Source organism: Pleurodeles waltl, chromosome 2_2 (assembly GCF_031143425.1).
Source record: "Pleurodeles waltl isolate 20211129_DDA chromosome 2_2, aPleWal1.hap1.20221129, whole genome shotgun sequence".
Classification (NCBI taxonomy): Eukaryota; Metazoa; Chordata; class Amphibia; order Caudata; family Salamandridae; genus Pleurodeles; species Pleurodeles waltl.
This window is the reverse complement of record NC_090439.1, coordinates 470,724,298-470,743,152: the sequence shown is the minus strand read 5'-3', so window position 1 is coordinate 470,743,152 and position 18,855 is coordinate 470,724,298. Positions and strand designations below refer to the sequence as shown.

Below are 18,855 nucleotides of genomic sequence, written 5' to 3'. Positions count from 1 at the left end.
AAGTTGCGAGGTTAGTTGCATGAAACCAGTACCACTGCAGAGGACTGCAATCCTATTAAAGGTCAAAGTCAGAGATAACCAATGGGAACTGGGACTCATTACTTTTCAATTTACCACTGTAGAGTTCTACTACTTTTTATAGTGAATTTCACAATGCTGGTATTTGTTTGAGGATAAAGACCATGTATTTGGCCCTCATTATGAGTGGCCTGTAAAAGTCCCCCAGATTTACCGTTACTCGGTGTCCCGTTACTGGGTGTCCTAATAATTTTGGAGGAGGGATATAATAAGGAGTATGAGTTTTTGTGGAACCCCATGAACAAATTAAACTTACCATGCCGATTTCTGTATATTTTCCCCTGTACTTCACCAAGAGACATTGTCTGCTTGACATCTATGAGTGGAATACCATCGAGCAGCTGTTCCAACTACACACAAAAGTTTGATGGGTTACCAAGCCCATCAGAATTAACAGGCCTCTCAGGTTGGAGGCCTTTGTGCTTGTCGCTGAACTGCAGTCATCGAAGTTAAGGGCTCTTGTCCTATAGAGTATCTTTTTTTTAAATTCTTTATTGAGATCCAGCAGAGCACCCAAAGCATCAAATCATTGTACTAATACATCAGCACTTAAATACAAAAACTGATCACATTTCATCATAGTATAAATCCATCAAAAATTCAATCTTAAGACCACATATTTCATTAATATAAAGGGCAGATTAAAGCAAAAAGATATACAAAAGATGACAAACCTCTTTGGCCCACCACAAGATTTAGGCCATAAATTGCTCCCACAATTTATCAAATGTTCTGCTCCCCTGGCAGCGAAAAGCATACAACCACTCCTTATTTCTTAATTGCTTCATTTTTGCTACCCACTCCCCTATTGTGGAAATCAACGATGTTCATCACCTTTGAAGCAGTAAGGATCTGGCCACTGCTGTTGCAACATAATATTTTTTTTTATTTGGGTGCTAACCGAGCAGCAGGATCATAACACAGAACTATCCACCATGTACTGGCAACCAACCTGATTTGCCAGACCCTTTCCAAGGACCCAAATATCTCCTTCCAGAAACTCTTGAATGACTATGCACTGCCCATTTACATGAGACCAATTTGAGACAGCCCCTGAATTATATCTCCTACAGAGTGTCTTGTTGGTAGTGAGTGCAGCATTCTTCCAAATCGTGCACAGGTTTAAGAAGAGCTACTTAACTTATGGAGGCAAATGTATTTTTTTCATGTCTATGTCAATAATAATACTTTGACTCTTTCACTATTGTAAAGCATGGTTTCCTCTTGTTTGAAGTGCTTTCAAAAGTCTTCGAAAACAGCACTTCTAATGTCAACTTCCTTGGGGCCCTATCTAGTCACAAACACCTAGCTCCTCTCTCAGCAGGGTCTCCGTTCCCTGCTGTCCTCTTCCTGCTATAGGCAGTGAGTTGAGATGAGGGGTGGATGTTTCCTGCTGCCCAGTGATTCAGTTGAGCCATTTACAATGTTCCAAATTCAGACCTAGTATGTCTAAAATGGCCATAAACAGTAGAGCGTTTAACAACAAAGCCTTCAAGCTTGGAGTCTCAGAAGAATCCATTTTCCCGTGAACATTGTTTTGAGTTCTTTCCTCCACTCCTTGTATTCACATTTGGATACCTACAACCCAATTGGCTACACTGCTTTTTATTTTCTCGTCAGGCTTGAAAAACAAAAGGTGGGATGATTCCTCTGTACACATCAGATTTTTTTATGTAAGTCACCTGCTCTCGTGTGTTACACATGGAAATATTTGGACTCAACAAACTGAATGACTTACACATTTTTAGGCATACAGTCCTCGATTGTATAAGACATTTTTTAACACTGCCTACCAACAATGGAGTTACTCAATTGATGCAACTGGGTTACAAACAATATCCACATGTTCTAGTGATTAATAGCATAGTGTGCTTCTTCTGAACACAATGCATAATAGATGCAATACAGTTCCCAATTTATCAACATGGGAAGGGTCAAAGCCTGGGATAGACCTAGTATTCTGTGGATTTTGGACCTTTAATTGAGAGGCAGATGCCTTCTGCAAGCACCTTTAACTCTGACATGGATGGAAATGGTCACATGCATCTTGAAGAAGACATCATTGGGTAGGGTGGGCTGACAAAGACAATGCCAACATAGAAGGACAGCTCAGAAAGGAGTCATCCTCATTGCACCATCTGCTGAATTATGACAAATCTTTCCAGACTAGGTGTATGTCAAGATTTTTACTTCTGTTTTAGCTATTTATTTTGAATGACGTAGACAGTTCCACTTCCTTCTTGCCTGTTTCCAGCCCCTCTGACATTACATTCTATTGATCCTGAAGTTGAGGCCACTGTGTAACCATCTAACTCAGGAGTACTTAGCTCCTATTCTGGTCTGTCAGTCTATGCTGTGCATTTTTTCTACCTCAATCACCTGTTGGAATTTGCCACGTAGGAAAGAGTATTTACAACAGCAGTGCACCTCTCAGGTAGTTATCCTCACCTTTTGGGGCCAAATAAGAAAGGGGAACAGATTTGGATACTACGGTGCTTCAAATATTTATTCTTTCCTTGTTTCTTCCCGGCCCCTAGCTGTTGATTGTTTCCCTACCCATGGAAGGAGCCATGTTGCTGTTGGTTCCCATGTAGTCATGTGGCAGAGGTCTGACCCTCTGCGAGAGTGAGGTCTTTCTTGATATTCCTCCTAAAGGTCTTGATTTCCAATCTGCCAAGCATTGGACGCAGAGTGAAATACATAGTGCCTGGCCCAAATTACATTTTCTCACATGGTACAAGAAAGAGAACCACTATTTAAACATTTTTAAACCATTCTGCAATTTCTGCCTCTGAGGAGTGCTAGAGGCTCTGACACCTCCTACCTTAAAGAAGGATTGGTGGCTCACCTCCTGAAGAAACACGATCTGCACCTGCCTGGAATAAGGGAGTTACACAGACTTGGGGATTTCCTTCTGGGACTGATTGCCATAGAATATGGTTACAAAACCCAGGAAGGTTGTGGAGGACTAGTCTATAATGGCCGTGACATCAGGATCACCACTGGTGTAATTAAAGGGAGGGACTACCAGATTATGAGTGGTAGCAGGGCTTTATACACAGCCTAGTTCCCTTGACAGGGAAGGTGCCTGTCAACTTTTCTGTACTCACTCAGTTGGTTCACAGTTGATGGTTCCCTCATCGTTTGTGCCTTTGTTCCCTTCTCAGTTCCCTCTGTTCCCTAACCTTCTTGCCTTAATCTGGACTGTTCTTTGGATTGCAATTTGGTACTGTTAGCTGAATGGTTGCCTGAACTCTGTTTTGCTTCTGGATTACATATTGGTTGCTGTGCATGCTCTCTCTCTAGCTCCCTGAATTCCAGGTTTACTCTCAACCCAGGATTCCACCATTTCTTTTATCAGCTTACTTTATTTGTAACTGAAGTTCTCATGGCCTGACATTACAAAGTTGGAAAGCATATTCAACAATGATTCTCTTTATCAGGGTATTTCAACATAGTAAAACTTAACTTTGTCTATTTACCATCAGCATTCGTTTGGCATTCACCTTTGAAAATGCTATTGTGAATCTACAGAACTACAAAAGACATGTGGTTGACGAGACTGAGTCATTCCAAGCTGTCTTCTCTTTCTAACTCCCATTTCCCTTCCCCTCCATAATTTACTTCTTCTCTTTGTGCTTGCTCATGCACGCATGGAGCTATGTTCAGGGAAATTGGGCACATAGGGGGTCATTCTGACCCTGGCGGCCGGTGACCGCCAGGGTCACCGACCACGGGAGCACCGCCAACAGGCTGGCGGTGCTCCCAAGGGCATTCTGACCGCGGCGGTTCAGCCGCGGTCAGAAAGGGTAAACCGGCGGTCTCCCGCCGGTTTACCGCTGCCCGATTGAATCCTCCATGGCGGCGGAGCGCGCTCCGCCGCCATGGGGATTCAGACACCCCCTACCGCCATCCTGTTCATGGCGGGAAACCCGCCATGAACAGGATGGCGGTAGGGGGTGCCGCGGGGCCCCTGGGGGCCCCTGCAGTGCCCATGCCAATGGCATGGGCACTGCAGGGGGCCCCGTAAGAGGGCCCCACAAAGTATTTCAGTGTCTGCTTTGCAGACACTGAAATACGCGACGGGTGCAACTGCACCCGTCGCACCCCTGCAACTACGCCGGCTCAATTCTGAGCCGGCGTCCACGTTGCAGGGGCATTTCTGATGGGCCGGCGGGCGCTCTTTTGGAGAGCGCCCGCCGGCCCAGCGGAAATGTTTGAATGGCCGCCGCGGTCTTTTGACCGCGGTGCGGTCATTTGTCGGCGGGACCTTGGCGGACGGCCTCCGCCGTCCGCCAAGGTCTGAATCAGGCCCATTGTCTTCAGACCCAATTGATCAAGACCTGTGAATCAGCACTAAACTGTTCTGCTCAGTTTCACACCCCTCACCAATTGACCTTTCAAGTTGAGGTACTGGAAATGTCTCCAGCTACAGGTTTTTATGGTACAACACAATGCACTGGAAGGCTACTAGTTAAGTTTTTTCTCAGAGACAACCCAGAAGGCACTGCCATCGATGATTGATAAAAGAAATGTAGTCTTCCAAAACCTGTCTTTAGTCTGTGCCACTGTGGACCAGCTTGTCTTGTTGGACATGATGGCCACAGTCAGCAATAGTGAGAACAGGACTCAATGGTTCATGAATTTATTTACAGTATGCAGGGATAGATCAGGTTCAGTTGACACAGACAGTACCTGCCTTTAGGATCCCCTAGGAAGTGCCTTTATTGTTGTTAATGTTCATTTTGTGCTTCTTTTTGGAACCTTCCAGTAAAAATACAGTCAAATGCTTATGGCACTCATCATCGGCGGAATGGGATCCTTGACCCTTCAATCGTTAATAGTTTGGACACCTTTTTCAGACCTAAATGTGACCTGGATGGCATAAAGTCGAAAGTAAAACGTGTGTATTTCCTAGGACTGTAACATGTGTCTTCAGCCCTACATAACAGCAGTGTAGACAACCAGCATCTTGCAGTATGCCTTGTAAGAATGGGTACATTGTCACAACATTAATTCAAGTCTAATTTTTTATGATGTACTCACTTGTTGTTTTTCAAACATTATCATTGTCATTCTTCATACTACACACAATGCCACAGAGTGATTAGATTTGGGGCTGGCCCCACGTTTTGTCTCAGAGGCCAGTCAACAAGTTATTTTATTTCCAATGAGACCTACAGTTCCCCTCCAACAAACACCCCATCAGTGAATGCACACCTCCTGAAAGTTCTAAGGCTTAAACTGTCTTCTTAAAGGAGATTTTTCTCTATGAGCTTTAGAGACCTAAGTAGTTAACATCCAGGATGAGGTATCACTGAACCTTGGAAAATCAACATTGGCAAAGCTAATACTTTTTGCCTATTAAAGAGCTGTAGGCTTTGCCAGAGTGTTTTAGTCATGTTGTACACCAGCATAGCTGCTGTTCAGCTTGGCTAAAAGATAGTGGCGAAGAGTGGGGTGTCGTGGAGTAGAGTGACAAAGAGTGGAGTACAGTGGCAAAGAGTGGAGTAGAGGGAGTAGAGAAGTAAAGAGTGCTGTAGAGTGGCGAGGAGTGTCATTTGAGTGTCATGGCCTGGAGTGTCATGAAGGGGTGTAGAGTGGAGGGGAGTAAAGTGGAGGGTGTAGACTGGAGGGGTGTAGAGTGGAGTAAAGAGTTGTAGAGTGTCATAGAGTGGTGTAGAGTAGTGTGTCATGAATAGTGGATTAGAATTGTAGAGCGTCGTGGTATAGAGTGGAGTAGATCTATACAGAGGAGTGAAGAGAAGTGGCTTCGAGTGGAATGGCACAGAGTGTAGTACAGTTGCCCAGAGTGAAGGAAAGTAGAGTGGAGAGGCGTACAGAGACCTAGACAGGAGTAGGTGTTGTGGAGTGCAGTGTAGTAGAGTAGCATACAGAGGAGAAACGTATCAGAATGGAGTGGCATAGAGTATTGTAGAGTGGAGTAAAATAGAGTTTCATAGAGTGGAGGGATGTAGAGTTGAGGGGAGCAGAGTGGAGTTCTGTGGCATACAGTAGAGTGGTGTAGAGTGGAGCAGCATAGTGTATAGTGGAGCAAAGAGGCATGGAGTGCAGTAAAGTGGAGCAGAGTATCGTAGAGTGGAGTGGCATTGAGTGGAGTGGCATAGAGTGGAATAGAGTGGCCTAGAGTGAAGTGGCATAGAGTAGAGTGGAGTGTTGCACAGTAGAGTGAAGGGGAGTGGTTTATAGAGTGGAGGGGAATGGAGTGTTGTAGAGTGGAGTGGTGTAATTGTGCAGCATGCATGGTGTGGTAGAGCACTGCTATTACAGACAACACATTTTCAATTGAAATTACCATTATATTTGAACATACAGTTTTACTGATAAAACTATACAGCATTCAAATGATAATGAGTGGAAATTGCATCGCCTAGTTTCTACCACCATTCTGAATTTAAAAAAGGGCTTCTTTTGTGCTTTCCTAATTAAGATATGTTCTGACATGTTTGCACAGTTCATTTACAGGCATTTATATTTTGTTATGTCCTAGAAAAAAACCTTTTCTTTCCCAGTAACTGGGACGGTTGTCATATAAATCCTCTCACTTTGAAGTAAGAGAAAGAAAATTTAATGCCAAGCACCCTTGGAAAACAGAGCTTGACATCTGGCTTCTGTCTTTGAACGGTGAAGCAAATGTGACAAGATAAGAACACAATTAAAAGGCCTGTTTACACGAAGTGAGGACTTGTAGAAGAATACAAGGAGTGATGTTAAATAAGCTTTGCTCCATGTGAGGAAGGAAAACATGCTGGGCAGCCTAAAAAAATAAAACTAGCAAATAACAAGAAAATGTGACTTAGAAACCCCAAAGCCAATGGCAAGCAGTGGACGGAATGCATTCCCAAGGAAGCTTTCAGAATGCCCACAAGAAGTACTTTTGAAAACAGACAGCTGTGCTGTCTGGTAGGCTTGGACCAAAAAAGGTCCACTAGTTACTTCAAAAAACATTTGGGATCACTGGTATTCTGATGCCTCAGGGTATAGATTGGCCCCTAAGGCTGGATATTATGTTGTGAGTGTAAAGTGTTAATTAAGACTGTAAAGTTGGCCAGAGCGTAAATCTGGTCATGGTAACAGGTGGTGTTCACTGTCTTCTTGTGTCTGGTTATTGTGTCTGCCCCCAACCTTCAGAGCATCCTCACCTGCTTTTTGTACAACACTTTCATGAAATAGTAACTTGGTACATACTTGACAAGAACAAGTAGTCGACAACCAGAGGACTGTGCATGCAAACTGCCAACTTAATAGTGAGAAATATGGTGGCCACTGATACCTTTTGGACTTGTACTCTGAGCTTCCACATGTGTATGGGTTATAAACACTTACTGTTGTTTAAAGGAGGTTAAGCCACTCAAGTACCACCTCAGAAACACTATTCACTTTCAGCTGCTAAGATACTTATATGTTTTATGTCTGTTGACCAAGAGATGTTAGAAAGCCAGACATTGTATTGAAACAAATCTCAGAGAAAAAAAGTTAACTCTTTCCTACTCGTGACAGCTGTGTGCTGAAGAACTGCGTTTCTCTTCTTGTTGGTAGTGGCTCATAGTAGACTTCAGCTCCGTATCGCGATAAGCGCGGTCATAGTGCTCATGTTTCTTCTGATAGAAGGGTAATGACATTCTGGGTACCTCGCTCCACTACGTGCACTGGATATAAGAAGAAAAAAAGAATATAAATATATAGAGGATACATAAACCAGAAATCACAAGAACAAAGAATGAATAACCACAAAATGTTTGGCATCTCACACTTTACTAGAATGAGTAACATGATACGATAATAGGAGCCAATGAAGGGATTCATCATGTATCAGACCCACTACAGATGTAGCCACTAAAGCACCTCATATACGTATTACAGATTGATGGGTACTCAGCAGACCCTGTTATCACAAATTAATGCCTATTTATTCAATGAAGGAGGATTAAGAAACCTGGTTTATTTAATACAGGCCTTCTTTAGAGAGACTTAAAGGTTATCGACACTTTATTTTAAAAAAACACAAGGTGTTATTTAACACAGTTATGATCGGAACTCTGTTTGCTGCCTTATCAAAACACTTAATTGTTGAGCATGGATATGACAAGGATTCCATACAGTGATTTATCTATGCACTTGCGTATTGCAAAAGGGTACAATCAATGTTTCTCTATACATTCTTACCACACCCTCATTCTTGGACATCAATATAATTGGGACTTTATATACGGCTAATCATTTGGTATATCAAAGTGAAAATACTTGGGACCTAAGTAAAATGTTCACAATCCGAGTCTCTCATATGCGACTGGCCCATTTCTCAAAGCAAAAAAGATAAACCCCTCAGACAGCTCTGACTAGTTTCCCAAGTCCGTGTGTTGTGCTGCCTCAAACCAGGCCATTTCTTCGAATTCTGGGACTTGTACCCTTGTTTATTTCATTATAAAACAGGCCTACGTGTCCCAAAATTAAAAAAAAACTAGACAATTTAACTAGCAACCAAGGCAATCTGTGTGTTTACCAAAAGTAGTGTCTGTAAAGCAGGGGTCTACATACTGGGGAGCGGGCTCACCTATGGGGGCTTCAAACGATCCCAGGGGGATAGGGTAGTGGGGATGGATGCCTGGCTCTGGCTAACAGAAGCATTATGCTAGTAACATAACTTTGTTTTAAGTTGACAACAGTGAGCAACAGTATATCGCTCTGTAATGGGCCATCACTAACATGTTTTGTCATTTATATCCAGGCTGGGAGTATGTGTCAAAAGGAAAGGAACTCCAAATACTCTGCAAAACCCCCACCTCACTTCTAATAATCAGACTGTAGATACTACCTGACCAGAATAGTATGTTTGGCATCATATATTTGATTGCATTTTAAAAACAGTAACCGAGCTTAACTGCAATGCTGAAATAAGTCTAGACATACTTCAACATAGCAAAATTTAATAGAATAATTGTGAAAAATTCGGAAGGGGGCACGGACGTCAATTAACCAAAATGCCAGGGGTAGCGGAAGTGACATCACGTGGCATTTCATCTTTACTTTCAGTCACACACATGCTTCCACAAACCCACATTCACTCATACACACACTCTCTTTTACATAAGCAAACTCACAACATACATTTAAAAGTGTTTTTACTTACCTCAGCTACCAAGGAGGGTCATATTCCAGCTAACTGTACTCCATTTTTTGTTACGCTGATAGTGAATAAAATATCATTGACTATTCGTGTAACTATGTGTTCCTGGCATTGATTTTGCCATCTCTGAAGCCAGTGGTCGGAGATGCAGTGTCATGGTCACAAAGGGCAAGCTGGGGGTCGCAGTTGTGACCTGCTGGCGACACCTAAAAGACTTCCATGGAGGGGACCCAGATTATTATTTTTACCCCGGGGGTGGGGAGGGCACAACATTAAAAAGTTTGAAGACCACTGCTGTAAAGCAAAAGAAAATGCCCAAGTGAATTAGCGAGCTCCCTTCCTTTGAGTCCAATGCCTTTCTGACACCGAAGAATGAAGTGGAAATCTTCTTTAGTTAAAGCAATTAGAATGGGTCCAACACCCCAAGATATAAAACTCATATTCTGAATGTAAAATCAAAGGGATAGTTGCCAGCAAGTCAAGTATATTTGAATTAAATTAAAAAAAGAGAAATACAATAATTGTAGAAATCCCATAGACAGTTAAGACAGAGAAGCAAATGCTGGACCTGGCTGGATGATAATGTCTGCACTGGGCCGGTGTGGTGGACAGGGCATAAGAACTTTCAATTATGAGTGCACATTCAAATAAAAATAATAATTTGCAATGTAATAGGTCTCATATTTGCTCGAGTTAGAGCTACTGGCTTTGTAAATTCATAACTGGATTTGTCATGCCACATATATTGGTCAACCCTGCCTTATAATTTGGCCTTTTCATGCCACATAATTTCAGTGACTCTGCATATAACTAAAGCACTTCCATGTACCTTCTTCCTCTATTTGCAGCCAAAAATGAAAATGTTCCATTTAGCATCCTAATTTAAATCTGCCATGCTAATTCCAATAGAATACCACTTTCACCACTCCACCATCGGAGTTGCTGGCTGGCTAATACAATTCCCCCCAAAAAGACACAAGACACCCACAGAGGAGTAATGAGAGAAATAAACTAGAAGGGTCACTCACATATATCAAGTGGTCTAACAGTCATAGTGTAGTAAGGATGTTAAGTTGGCCTGAATCACGGTCATAATTACAATAAGCAGAGATTAATATAACATATACAAATATCATATAAACCCAATAAAAACTTTTATCAGAAATAAACTTTTGCCATTATAACAGCCCCTAAAGGACACCACAATGAAAATAGCATTTGTAAGAAAAATAGTGCCAGATCTAAGAAAAGTGGCGCTGCACCTAGTGCAGGGCCACTTTTCTTGGGCCACTTTTCTTGCGCCCATTACTGCCACCATGTGTGCACCATATTTAAAATACAGCGCACCATGGCTCAGGATAGGAGACATTATCATTTTTTTAATGATATTTATGTACTCTGCAAGAGTGGCACCAAAATGTTGTCACTACTCCTGCAGAGAACATAGGGGCCCATTTTAAATAATGGAAGCCCCTTTTTACCACCTGCTCTGAACAGGTGTTAAAAGTGCCAAAAAAATGGTGAAAGGCAATCTTTTAGATTGCCTTTCACCATTTATTTCAGCTCCCCTAACTAGAAAACACCCCCATTGCATACATTATGCCTGGCACAGGAATAATGTGGCACAAGGGTTTACAAAAAGACACTGAATGGTGGGAGGGGTTATTATTTTGGGATCCCCACTAACCTAGTGTGGGGCCCAAGGATGATCTAGAAAGAAAGGGCAGGTCGTGGTGGACATTTTGAAGGTGGACCTATTGTCCTAGGACCACCACATGCTGAGATATGAGCAAACATGTTTGTGAAAGAATGCCCTGCAAAGCATTATGGGACGACCAACTGCAGTGAATATTGTAGTATGTTGACTGTAATGCTCAGAACAGCCCCTAGAGTACACCACAATAAAAATCACATTTTTAAGAAACAAAGTCATATAACCATATATTTAGCCCCTAGAGAGCATAACCATATACAAGCAGAACGTAATGCAATACAACCATATGTTTAGCCTCTAGAGAGTGTACTGCCTTACTCAAAGAAGACCTAGCACACCTACTGTAATATTAAGGCACTTAAAACACAAACAACGCTCAGCTATAAAACAAACAGTCCAACCATAGACCACTTAAAACAACACTAAATGGTGGGAGGGGTTTTTATTTTGGGTTCCCCACTAACATATTGGGCGGACCAAGAGATGACCTAAACAGAAAGAGTGTGTTGTGTTGAACAGTTTGGTGGTGGTCTCCTTGTCCTACAACCAGCCTGGGCTGAGTTATTGGCTAAAATTTGGTGAAAAAGAATGCCTGCAAAGCATTATGGGTCGAGTTTTTCTGAGTGCAGTGAATATTGTAGTATCGGCTCTACTGCTGTGCAAGCAGAGTGGCATTGTGAATTTTTGTGGTTTTTAGTAAAGCATTTATCAACTACAAGGGTTTTTGGAAAAGCTATTGAGCCCAAAAGGGGAGAGCCAAAAGAAATTACTCTGATTAGATAACAGTGTGACCAATGTGACCAGTGTTACAATACTGCCTTGGAGTTTGTGCTGTTTATGCTGTTCACGCTGTGAGCACCATGGATGCCCTGGAGCACAAAGGGGAGACACAAAAAGAAAAAAAACAGTTAGCCCACGCTGAAGTTTATCGGCAATCATGCAAATATCCATGTAACCGGGTTAGTCTGCAAGGAGGTAACAAAAATGCCCAAAGGCGGGACAAACGTAAAGCATTTACCAATGACATCATGGGATTTTCGAAAGGCAAGCCCATGAGTGAGTGAAAGTGATGGGCGTGAGATGGGCGTGGATAAAAGCCCACAGATAGATAACAACAGGTCAGACAGCGCTTGTGCGCTCAACCTAATCACCTTGAAACGTCACAATCATGATTAATGAGAGTTAATTCAAATCAGCGAAAAAAGAAGTCTGATCAATGTGGTAACAATAGGCCCTGCAGCTCCAGTGGTGCGGAGGGGGCGAGCTCCAGGGGCCCCATGTGCAGCATGCAGTCATGCACCATGCACTGGCCAGCACTGTGCATGGGCTCCTGACTGAGTTGGAGGGGCCCCCTCAATGTTCTTTGCAGGTAGCCCCCTCAAGTTTTGTTACGCCACTGAGTCTGATGACTTCTGTGATTTGCCCACTTTTCCTACTACTTCTCACCTTAATCCTGCTGCACGTGGACTACATTCCTCCTTACGACATCCTAAAATAGTTTACATTTTCAACCCCCTGCAAAGATGATAAGCTGACTCTGAGCAAGGACAGGAAACAGACTGTCTCTATTGTGCACTTTCTGATAATAGCGGCTGTATACAGATTATGACGTACTGTCTCCTAACTACGACGAGCATTGGGCTCTAGAATCTCCATGTCTCACTGAAAACAAGTGGCATATGTTGAAGTGATGATCTGTCCAAACCACATGCCCTGCACTCCTTTACACTACCCCACTTCAAGATTTAAATACCTTCTTACTAGTGGGGTATTTTTGTACTGTGATTTTAACTTTTATGCTAATTTGTCATATGCTTTTGTATTCACACCAAAATTAACAACATACGAACACCATGGGTTTTTATGATATTTCGTGTTAGGGACAAATACAAAACCTTTCACAGCGATGGCTTCTAGTGAAATTTTCTAAGCATGTATTAATCTTCAATCTATAGCTGAAATACTCATTCATTCTGTTGTACTCATCCTCTGAAAGCTCAGATTACAACCATTACTTTTTTCTCAGACTGTATGACGGAATATCAACCACCAAAATATGGTGAGACAAAAATGTTGCAAAAAAAAAAAGTCAACATCCAAAATATGGACTTCACATTTATTTACTGAGGTAGCTGAAACGTGATGTTTAGACCTTGGTGGAATGTTTAATTTTGCTCGTGGAATTGGAGGAATTTGGTGACTCTGCGTTACTACTTTCAGATGGCGTTCTGACCAATTTCTCCCAATCATGGTGTGGTGAATTTTTTTTCCTGTTCGAGCAATGCAATTGTTGTGTGTGTAAGCACATTCCTTCATGGAATGTATGGCTAGTGACGCAAGAGAGTTCCAATGTCCACGACGTTGGAATGCTCTTGGAGTGAGTTGAGCCAGGACGCACTGCTGTACAGACCTGTTCCCTTTACTGTACTGGCGTTCTTAATAAAGGAGGAACAGCACTTACTTCAACTCTTTGGCTCTGTATCTCATTCAAGGATTTCACCACTACAGCAATGACATCTGGACCAACTTGAGGTTTCAGTAAGCGAGCTGGTGAGTGCCAGTGAGATTTAGCATCTTCTAGAGTGGTTTCCAGTCGCTAGGAAGCCTTCTTGCACAATTTCTAATGTGAGCAGCCCCAGGAGTGGTCGTGGTTAGAGGGAGGCTTCTTGAGTAGATTTTCTATGTAACTCTACAGAATTCCCTGGAGTGAAATTCTGTGAATTCTGCCCAGACCTACTAAAGTCCTTGCTATGGAATAAATAGCACTTTGCACTTGAAACAGTCCTATAGTGAGCTGGTGTCTTCCTACAGTCCAGAGAGACTGATAAAGCACATATATATAATGTAAAGTATCAGAAAATGGACTACAAAAATATTGTAGACCAAAATATTGACATTCCATACGTAAGTATACATGTTTAGATGTACTGAAGATCATTATAACTTTAAAAAGTGAAATTAACTTTTTTTTTTTAATGTAATACATTTTTATAATATAATATTATGCATCCTTCTGTCCATTTGCCCATCATTAGCCTTTATTTCTATCTAAAAGGGTCGTGTTTACGTTTGGTATGCATGCAAGTCCAACTTAAGCCCAATTTAGGAGGAAAAACATTTTAGTGGCAAATGGTAAATCTTGATTCTCCGATTCAAGCTCTTTTGACATTTACACTCACAGACAGATCGTAGTCCAATAAACAATTCATTGTGCCCATCCTTAGTATAATTGTGGCCTGCATAATGATGGTAACAGCGTCACTGCATTAGCGCGTGATTCAGTGCTAAGCAAGGCAGAATATATTCATGAGTGGCAGTAGTTCAGGTGAGTTCTTGCAGAAGCAGACAAACTCGTGTTTAGGAACTAAAGATTTCATTACAGAAAACAAAAAAACAGTATTCCAAGACAAAATGTGCTTTTGACATAAAATTGAAATGTTTTCGTTTTTTATGAATTGAGCTACTTTAGAAAGATACAAGTTTGCATTTGCTAGCAATAGGTGTGTGTTTCATAAGCGTAGGGTTCCGAATAGCCAACAGGGAGGTGGCAGCCTGTTAATGTTTGTTTGAGTTCTAATATTTGTCTCTGTTACTCTAAAGAATTGTTCATTCAAATAACCTCCTGTTCCCTGACTCAGAAGGCTGATGTTTGCAAACAAAACCAGTGCATTTCTAATGTATGTTAAAATTGATATGTCAGTGACTGTCACTGCCGCTGTGAGGAACGGTGCCTGAAAGTGTCCTTTCATATATCTGGTAACTTGAAATATCTACTTGATCATTCTGTGAAATCAGCTTAGCACTGCTAACATGGACCACAAATTGAGAGATGTTTGTATTTGTCTTTAATGTTTTCACCATGCCACTTCCTAGTAGATTCCCAGTCATAAAATATGTCTGGTTTGGGCCAGAGTTCTGCATAGTCAACAAGGTGGTGGCAGTTGGTTGTATCTTTACTTAAGTTTTAAAGTGTGTCTATGTTACACCAATGACTTGTTTATTCATACGACTTCCTCTTCCCTCCCTCAGATATCTGGACTAGTTCTTAAGGAGCCTGGTTGACTGGAGCCCCCTTAGTCTTGCATCCACAGCTTTGTGTGTCTCAGGCGAGACAATATGGATGGGAGGTCCATTGCAATTTCTGCTCTGCTTATATCACCTACAGTTTTGTGAACATTTGTAAGGAGAATGTGCATGGAAAATGCACAGTTTTGGCATCATTTTCTGAATTCTTTTAAGAGGGTGAACCTCCAACACCGCTGGGGAGGATTAGGTTTTCTTGCCACTCCATGAAGGCATTAGAATACTTCAGGAGTGTTCTTTCAGACCTATTTAAGTAGATGTGCAGACGTAAGTCGCAATTGTGCTCTAAAAACGCCATGTTTAGACCCCTTTTTTGAAGATTAGCTTGCCGAGAGAATTGCCCCCTCGTATTCCAACCCTCTTAGGAGAAAGTCAGGCTTAATTTCTTTGCTTCTTTGCTTGGTACACTTTAGGGACGGTATTTATGCGCCAGTGTTTTTACAGCTCACCAGTTGCCATTTGGAAATCGAGGCTTGCTGATGACAGGAGGCCTCTTTTCTTTCATCTGGTAGATTCACAGTGACAACAGAGAAGATTTCCTCAGCGGCGGAGTGTTGCCCACTGGCTCAGAGCCAGTAGCTGAAAAATAAAACAATATGTTATTATCTTTTTCTTTTTCAGCTACTGGCTCTCAGCCAGCATGTGCACAGAGGGGCGGAGCTGGGCCATGGGAGTAGGGAGGAGGAGTGGAGTGCACTTAAGTGTGCATGTCTCTTTGGACGAACGCCCTTATGTTTCTCCAACCCAGCTGTATTTGACAGCTGGGTTGGAGAAACAGCACAGACTCCCTGTGCCTGACTGGGTGGTAAACCAGCCCGCTCAGGCCAATCCCGTGCTGCTCTCATGCTTGATAATAGCATGAGAGCAGCGCAAGGATTGCACAGGGAGTCTCTGATGCTGTCCAAAGGGACTGCTGGGACCTGGACGCAAAGGAGCGCGAGGCGGCCGGCAGCACCAGGTGCTTTATTTTTTCTTTTTATGTTAAAAAGTCCCATGCCCCCACACCCCTCTACATGCACCCCTCCCGCTCCCTGTGCGCTACCCCCGCACACCCTCCACCCGCCCCACTACTTTTTTAATATGTGTCGCTGCCAATGGATTTCCTATCATGTAAATTCTTTGAGCCACTAAGCTGCTGTTAGTATCAGCATAACCACTGTCTCTACAACATGGTGGGGAGGCTGCAATGACAAGAAATCAATGAAGAAGAGTATACTCTCCAGAGGGTAATGGCAAGTAAGGGAACCTTGCTGGAGGGGGCTCCTGTGATGTGTAAGGAATGGAAAATGCACACAACATGGTGATTAGGGAGACTTTTGTAAGAGGCAGTGATAGCTGGTACAGAGAGAGGTGCAGACACAGGAAGCCGATCAGGGATGCTGTGCCATCGGAGGCTGGGACAGCGGGCACAGGACGATAAGAAGGCTGGCACAAAGGGCAGCAAGAGGGAAAAATAACTCAAGGGGATGGTGAGTAGGAGTGGCTGGCTCTCAGAATTTCACACTGTGGAATTCCACTGAGTTACATAAAACCTGTGGAGTTCTGCCAATGGGCGCAAAAAATGCATGTTGCGCTGCAGTTAGTACGAGTAGCACGTACTATGCTGAATAATCAGTGTAAACTGCATTGTAATGTGTGCAAGTGCACAGTGAACAGGGCTATCCGAGTTAATTGTGCTGCCACTCAATTACAAAATCTACTCAAGAAGCAGCCCTCTGACCGTGACTGCTCGTGTTAGAAAAGGCTTCCTAGTTGCCAGAAAGCATGCTAGGGGACAACAAATCTAGCTTGCGCTTGCCAGCTCATTTGCTCGACCCTCACATTGGTCTCATTGTCTTTGCGTTGATCAAACGGAAATAAAATCCGCCACATGTGATTGCCAGAATTTGGTCAGAACTCCACATTGAAAGATTCCCACGGAGTTGCCAGAGTCCTCTAATTCCACAAGCAGAATTATAACTTCTGCCTGGGCCTAGTGTTGAGTGTAATAGTGTGGAAAGCGGGCAACATTTGGGCATAAATAAGCAGGACTGAAAGGTTTAAGTCCATTAGAAGGCAACGTGGAAGGATATAATAAGGCAAAGTATAGCCACTGTTGTATCCGTGTCAAGTTGTGAAAAAGAACTCAGCTTTAAGAATTCCCCCCAGGTCCAAAGTGAGGACACCGGCCACAATGTCTAAACGAATGGGGAGGAGAAGGGCATTGCAAAGGCAGCATAGGTAGTGACAAGCTTCTCTAGAAGTAACGAAACAATGTGAAAGAGAGAGAACCTATTATAAAGTATAGCTGACCAAAGAAACAAAGTACCTTTGAAAGAAGCCATCGGAGGATAACAATTTGCAATTAAAAATGGATGCTAAGCTCAAACAAAACCTTCATCTGCATTTTCTAAAATCGGCAAAGAGAGATAAAAGAAACAAAGTTAACACTGTGAAAGACAGTAGAAATATAGAAGCAAAGGGACCGATTTAGAAAGGTGGAGATTTTGAGAACTGTGTCAAAATGAGCGACAACATAAGTAGGTAAATAAAAGGAAGAACTTGTGCACATAAAGGGAAAAGTGGACCTTTGCCAAAGAACACAGAGCCTAGTGTAAAGTAAAGATTAGGGTGCGGGTCCCATAAGACAAAGAGAGAGGTGGTGGCAACAAAGAAATGCCACCATCAGGTGCATCAACATTCATGTGAAGCACTCAGTGACCACCAGCCAAGGGCATTACTAGGTCTGTAGAGGAAATAAAACCAACTGGCATTGTTGGAAGAGTAACCAATGAGTTTGAAGGCACGCACATGAACAAAGCAATAAAATGAAAAAGTATGTGTTTCTCAATGCTGTATCAGAAACAGCTGTTGGATAATGATGTTAGACTGCACCGACGCAGTCTGATCTCTCCCTCAAGATGTCTACAGATCAGCAGGGATTCAGGAGGTGGCCACATCAAAGTTACTTGAAAGTAGCAGATGCTAGCAGGGCAATCTCAGCTGTGCATCTATCCAGCACATTTCAAGACCGAAAGATGGAGTATGGAACCAAACATCCATAGATATAGATAGGGATATGGGCATAACTACCAGGCAGTCAAAACACAAGAGCACTAAATAATAAAAATGGACAGATCTTAGCAAACACTAGCAGTTTGTCATTGCACTATACCCTCATGCTGGAAGCGCGAGTCACATGTGTTTTAGGATACATTTCAAATCTGGAGCATTGAGACTGTTGACAAAAAACAAGCAAGGGACGTACCTCCAAAATTCACAAGGGGGCTGGTGAGCTGAGCGAAGACAAAACATGACACTTCAGTGCAAAAAAGGGAAGAAAGATAAAAGGGCTGTCTCATGCACCACGAGAAAAATGCATAAGGCTTAGCAAGACTCAAGGAGGAACAATGGCAAAGCAAGAGAAGAAGGACCAGTCAAGAATGAAACAACACCGTCGAAGGTGTTGCACACAATTCTGTCATCTGAAGACATACACACCATAAGAGGGACTATGTCAATTTGCGCCATGAAAATATCCAGGAGCTATCTATCACATAGGGCATCAGACCTCCGAAGAGGTGTCAAATAGTGGTGTATTCTGTGAAAGTGGCACAGATAATAGCACACCCAGGTAGAAAAAGGAAGAAACAAACAGAAGAAAATCAGATAATATAATCACACACTAGAAATCACAACCACACGCAAGAAAAACACAACAAAGATGAGAGAATTGAAATGCAGTATTGTAAATGAACTGAAGACACATCAGACCCAAAGAGCATCGCAACAGAATCTATTGCATCAACACAAACACTAATCACACCAAGGTCATGAAAACAATCCAAGAAAC

The 18,855-nt window shown here is 42.5% G+C and overlaps 1 protein-coding gene across 3 annotated transcripts in view; it reads right to left on the bottom strand.

Moving 5' to 3' along the window:
* MYOM1 (myomesin 1) overlaps positions 1–18,855 on the bottom strand; it is a 650,420-nt gene that overhangs the window by 623,956 nt on the left and 7,609 nt on the right. For all 3 annotated transcript variants that reach the window (XM_069219961.1, XM_069219960.1, XM_069219962.1), the window contains exon 2: positions 7,591–7,748. In XM_069219961.1, the coding sequence (XP_069076062.1) occupies positions 7,591–7,721 (131 nt within the window). In that variant the 5' untranslated portion in view covers positions 7,722–7,748. The remainder of the gene's footprint in view (positions 1–7,590; positions 7,749–18,855) is intronic.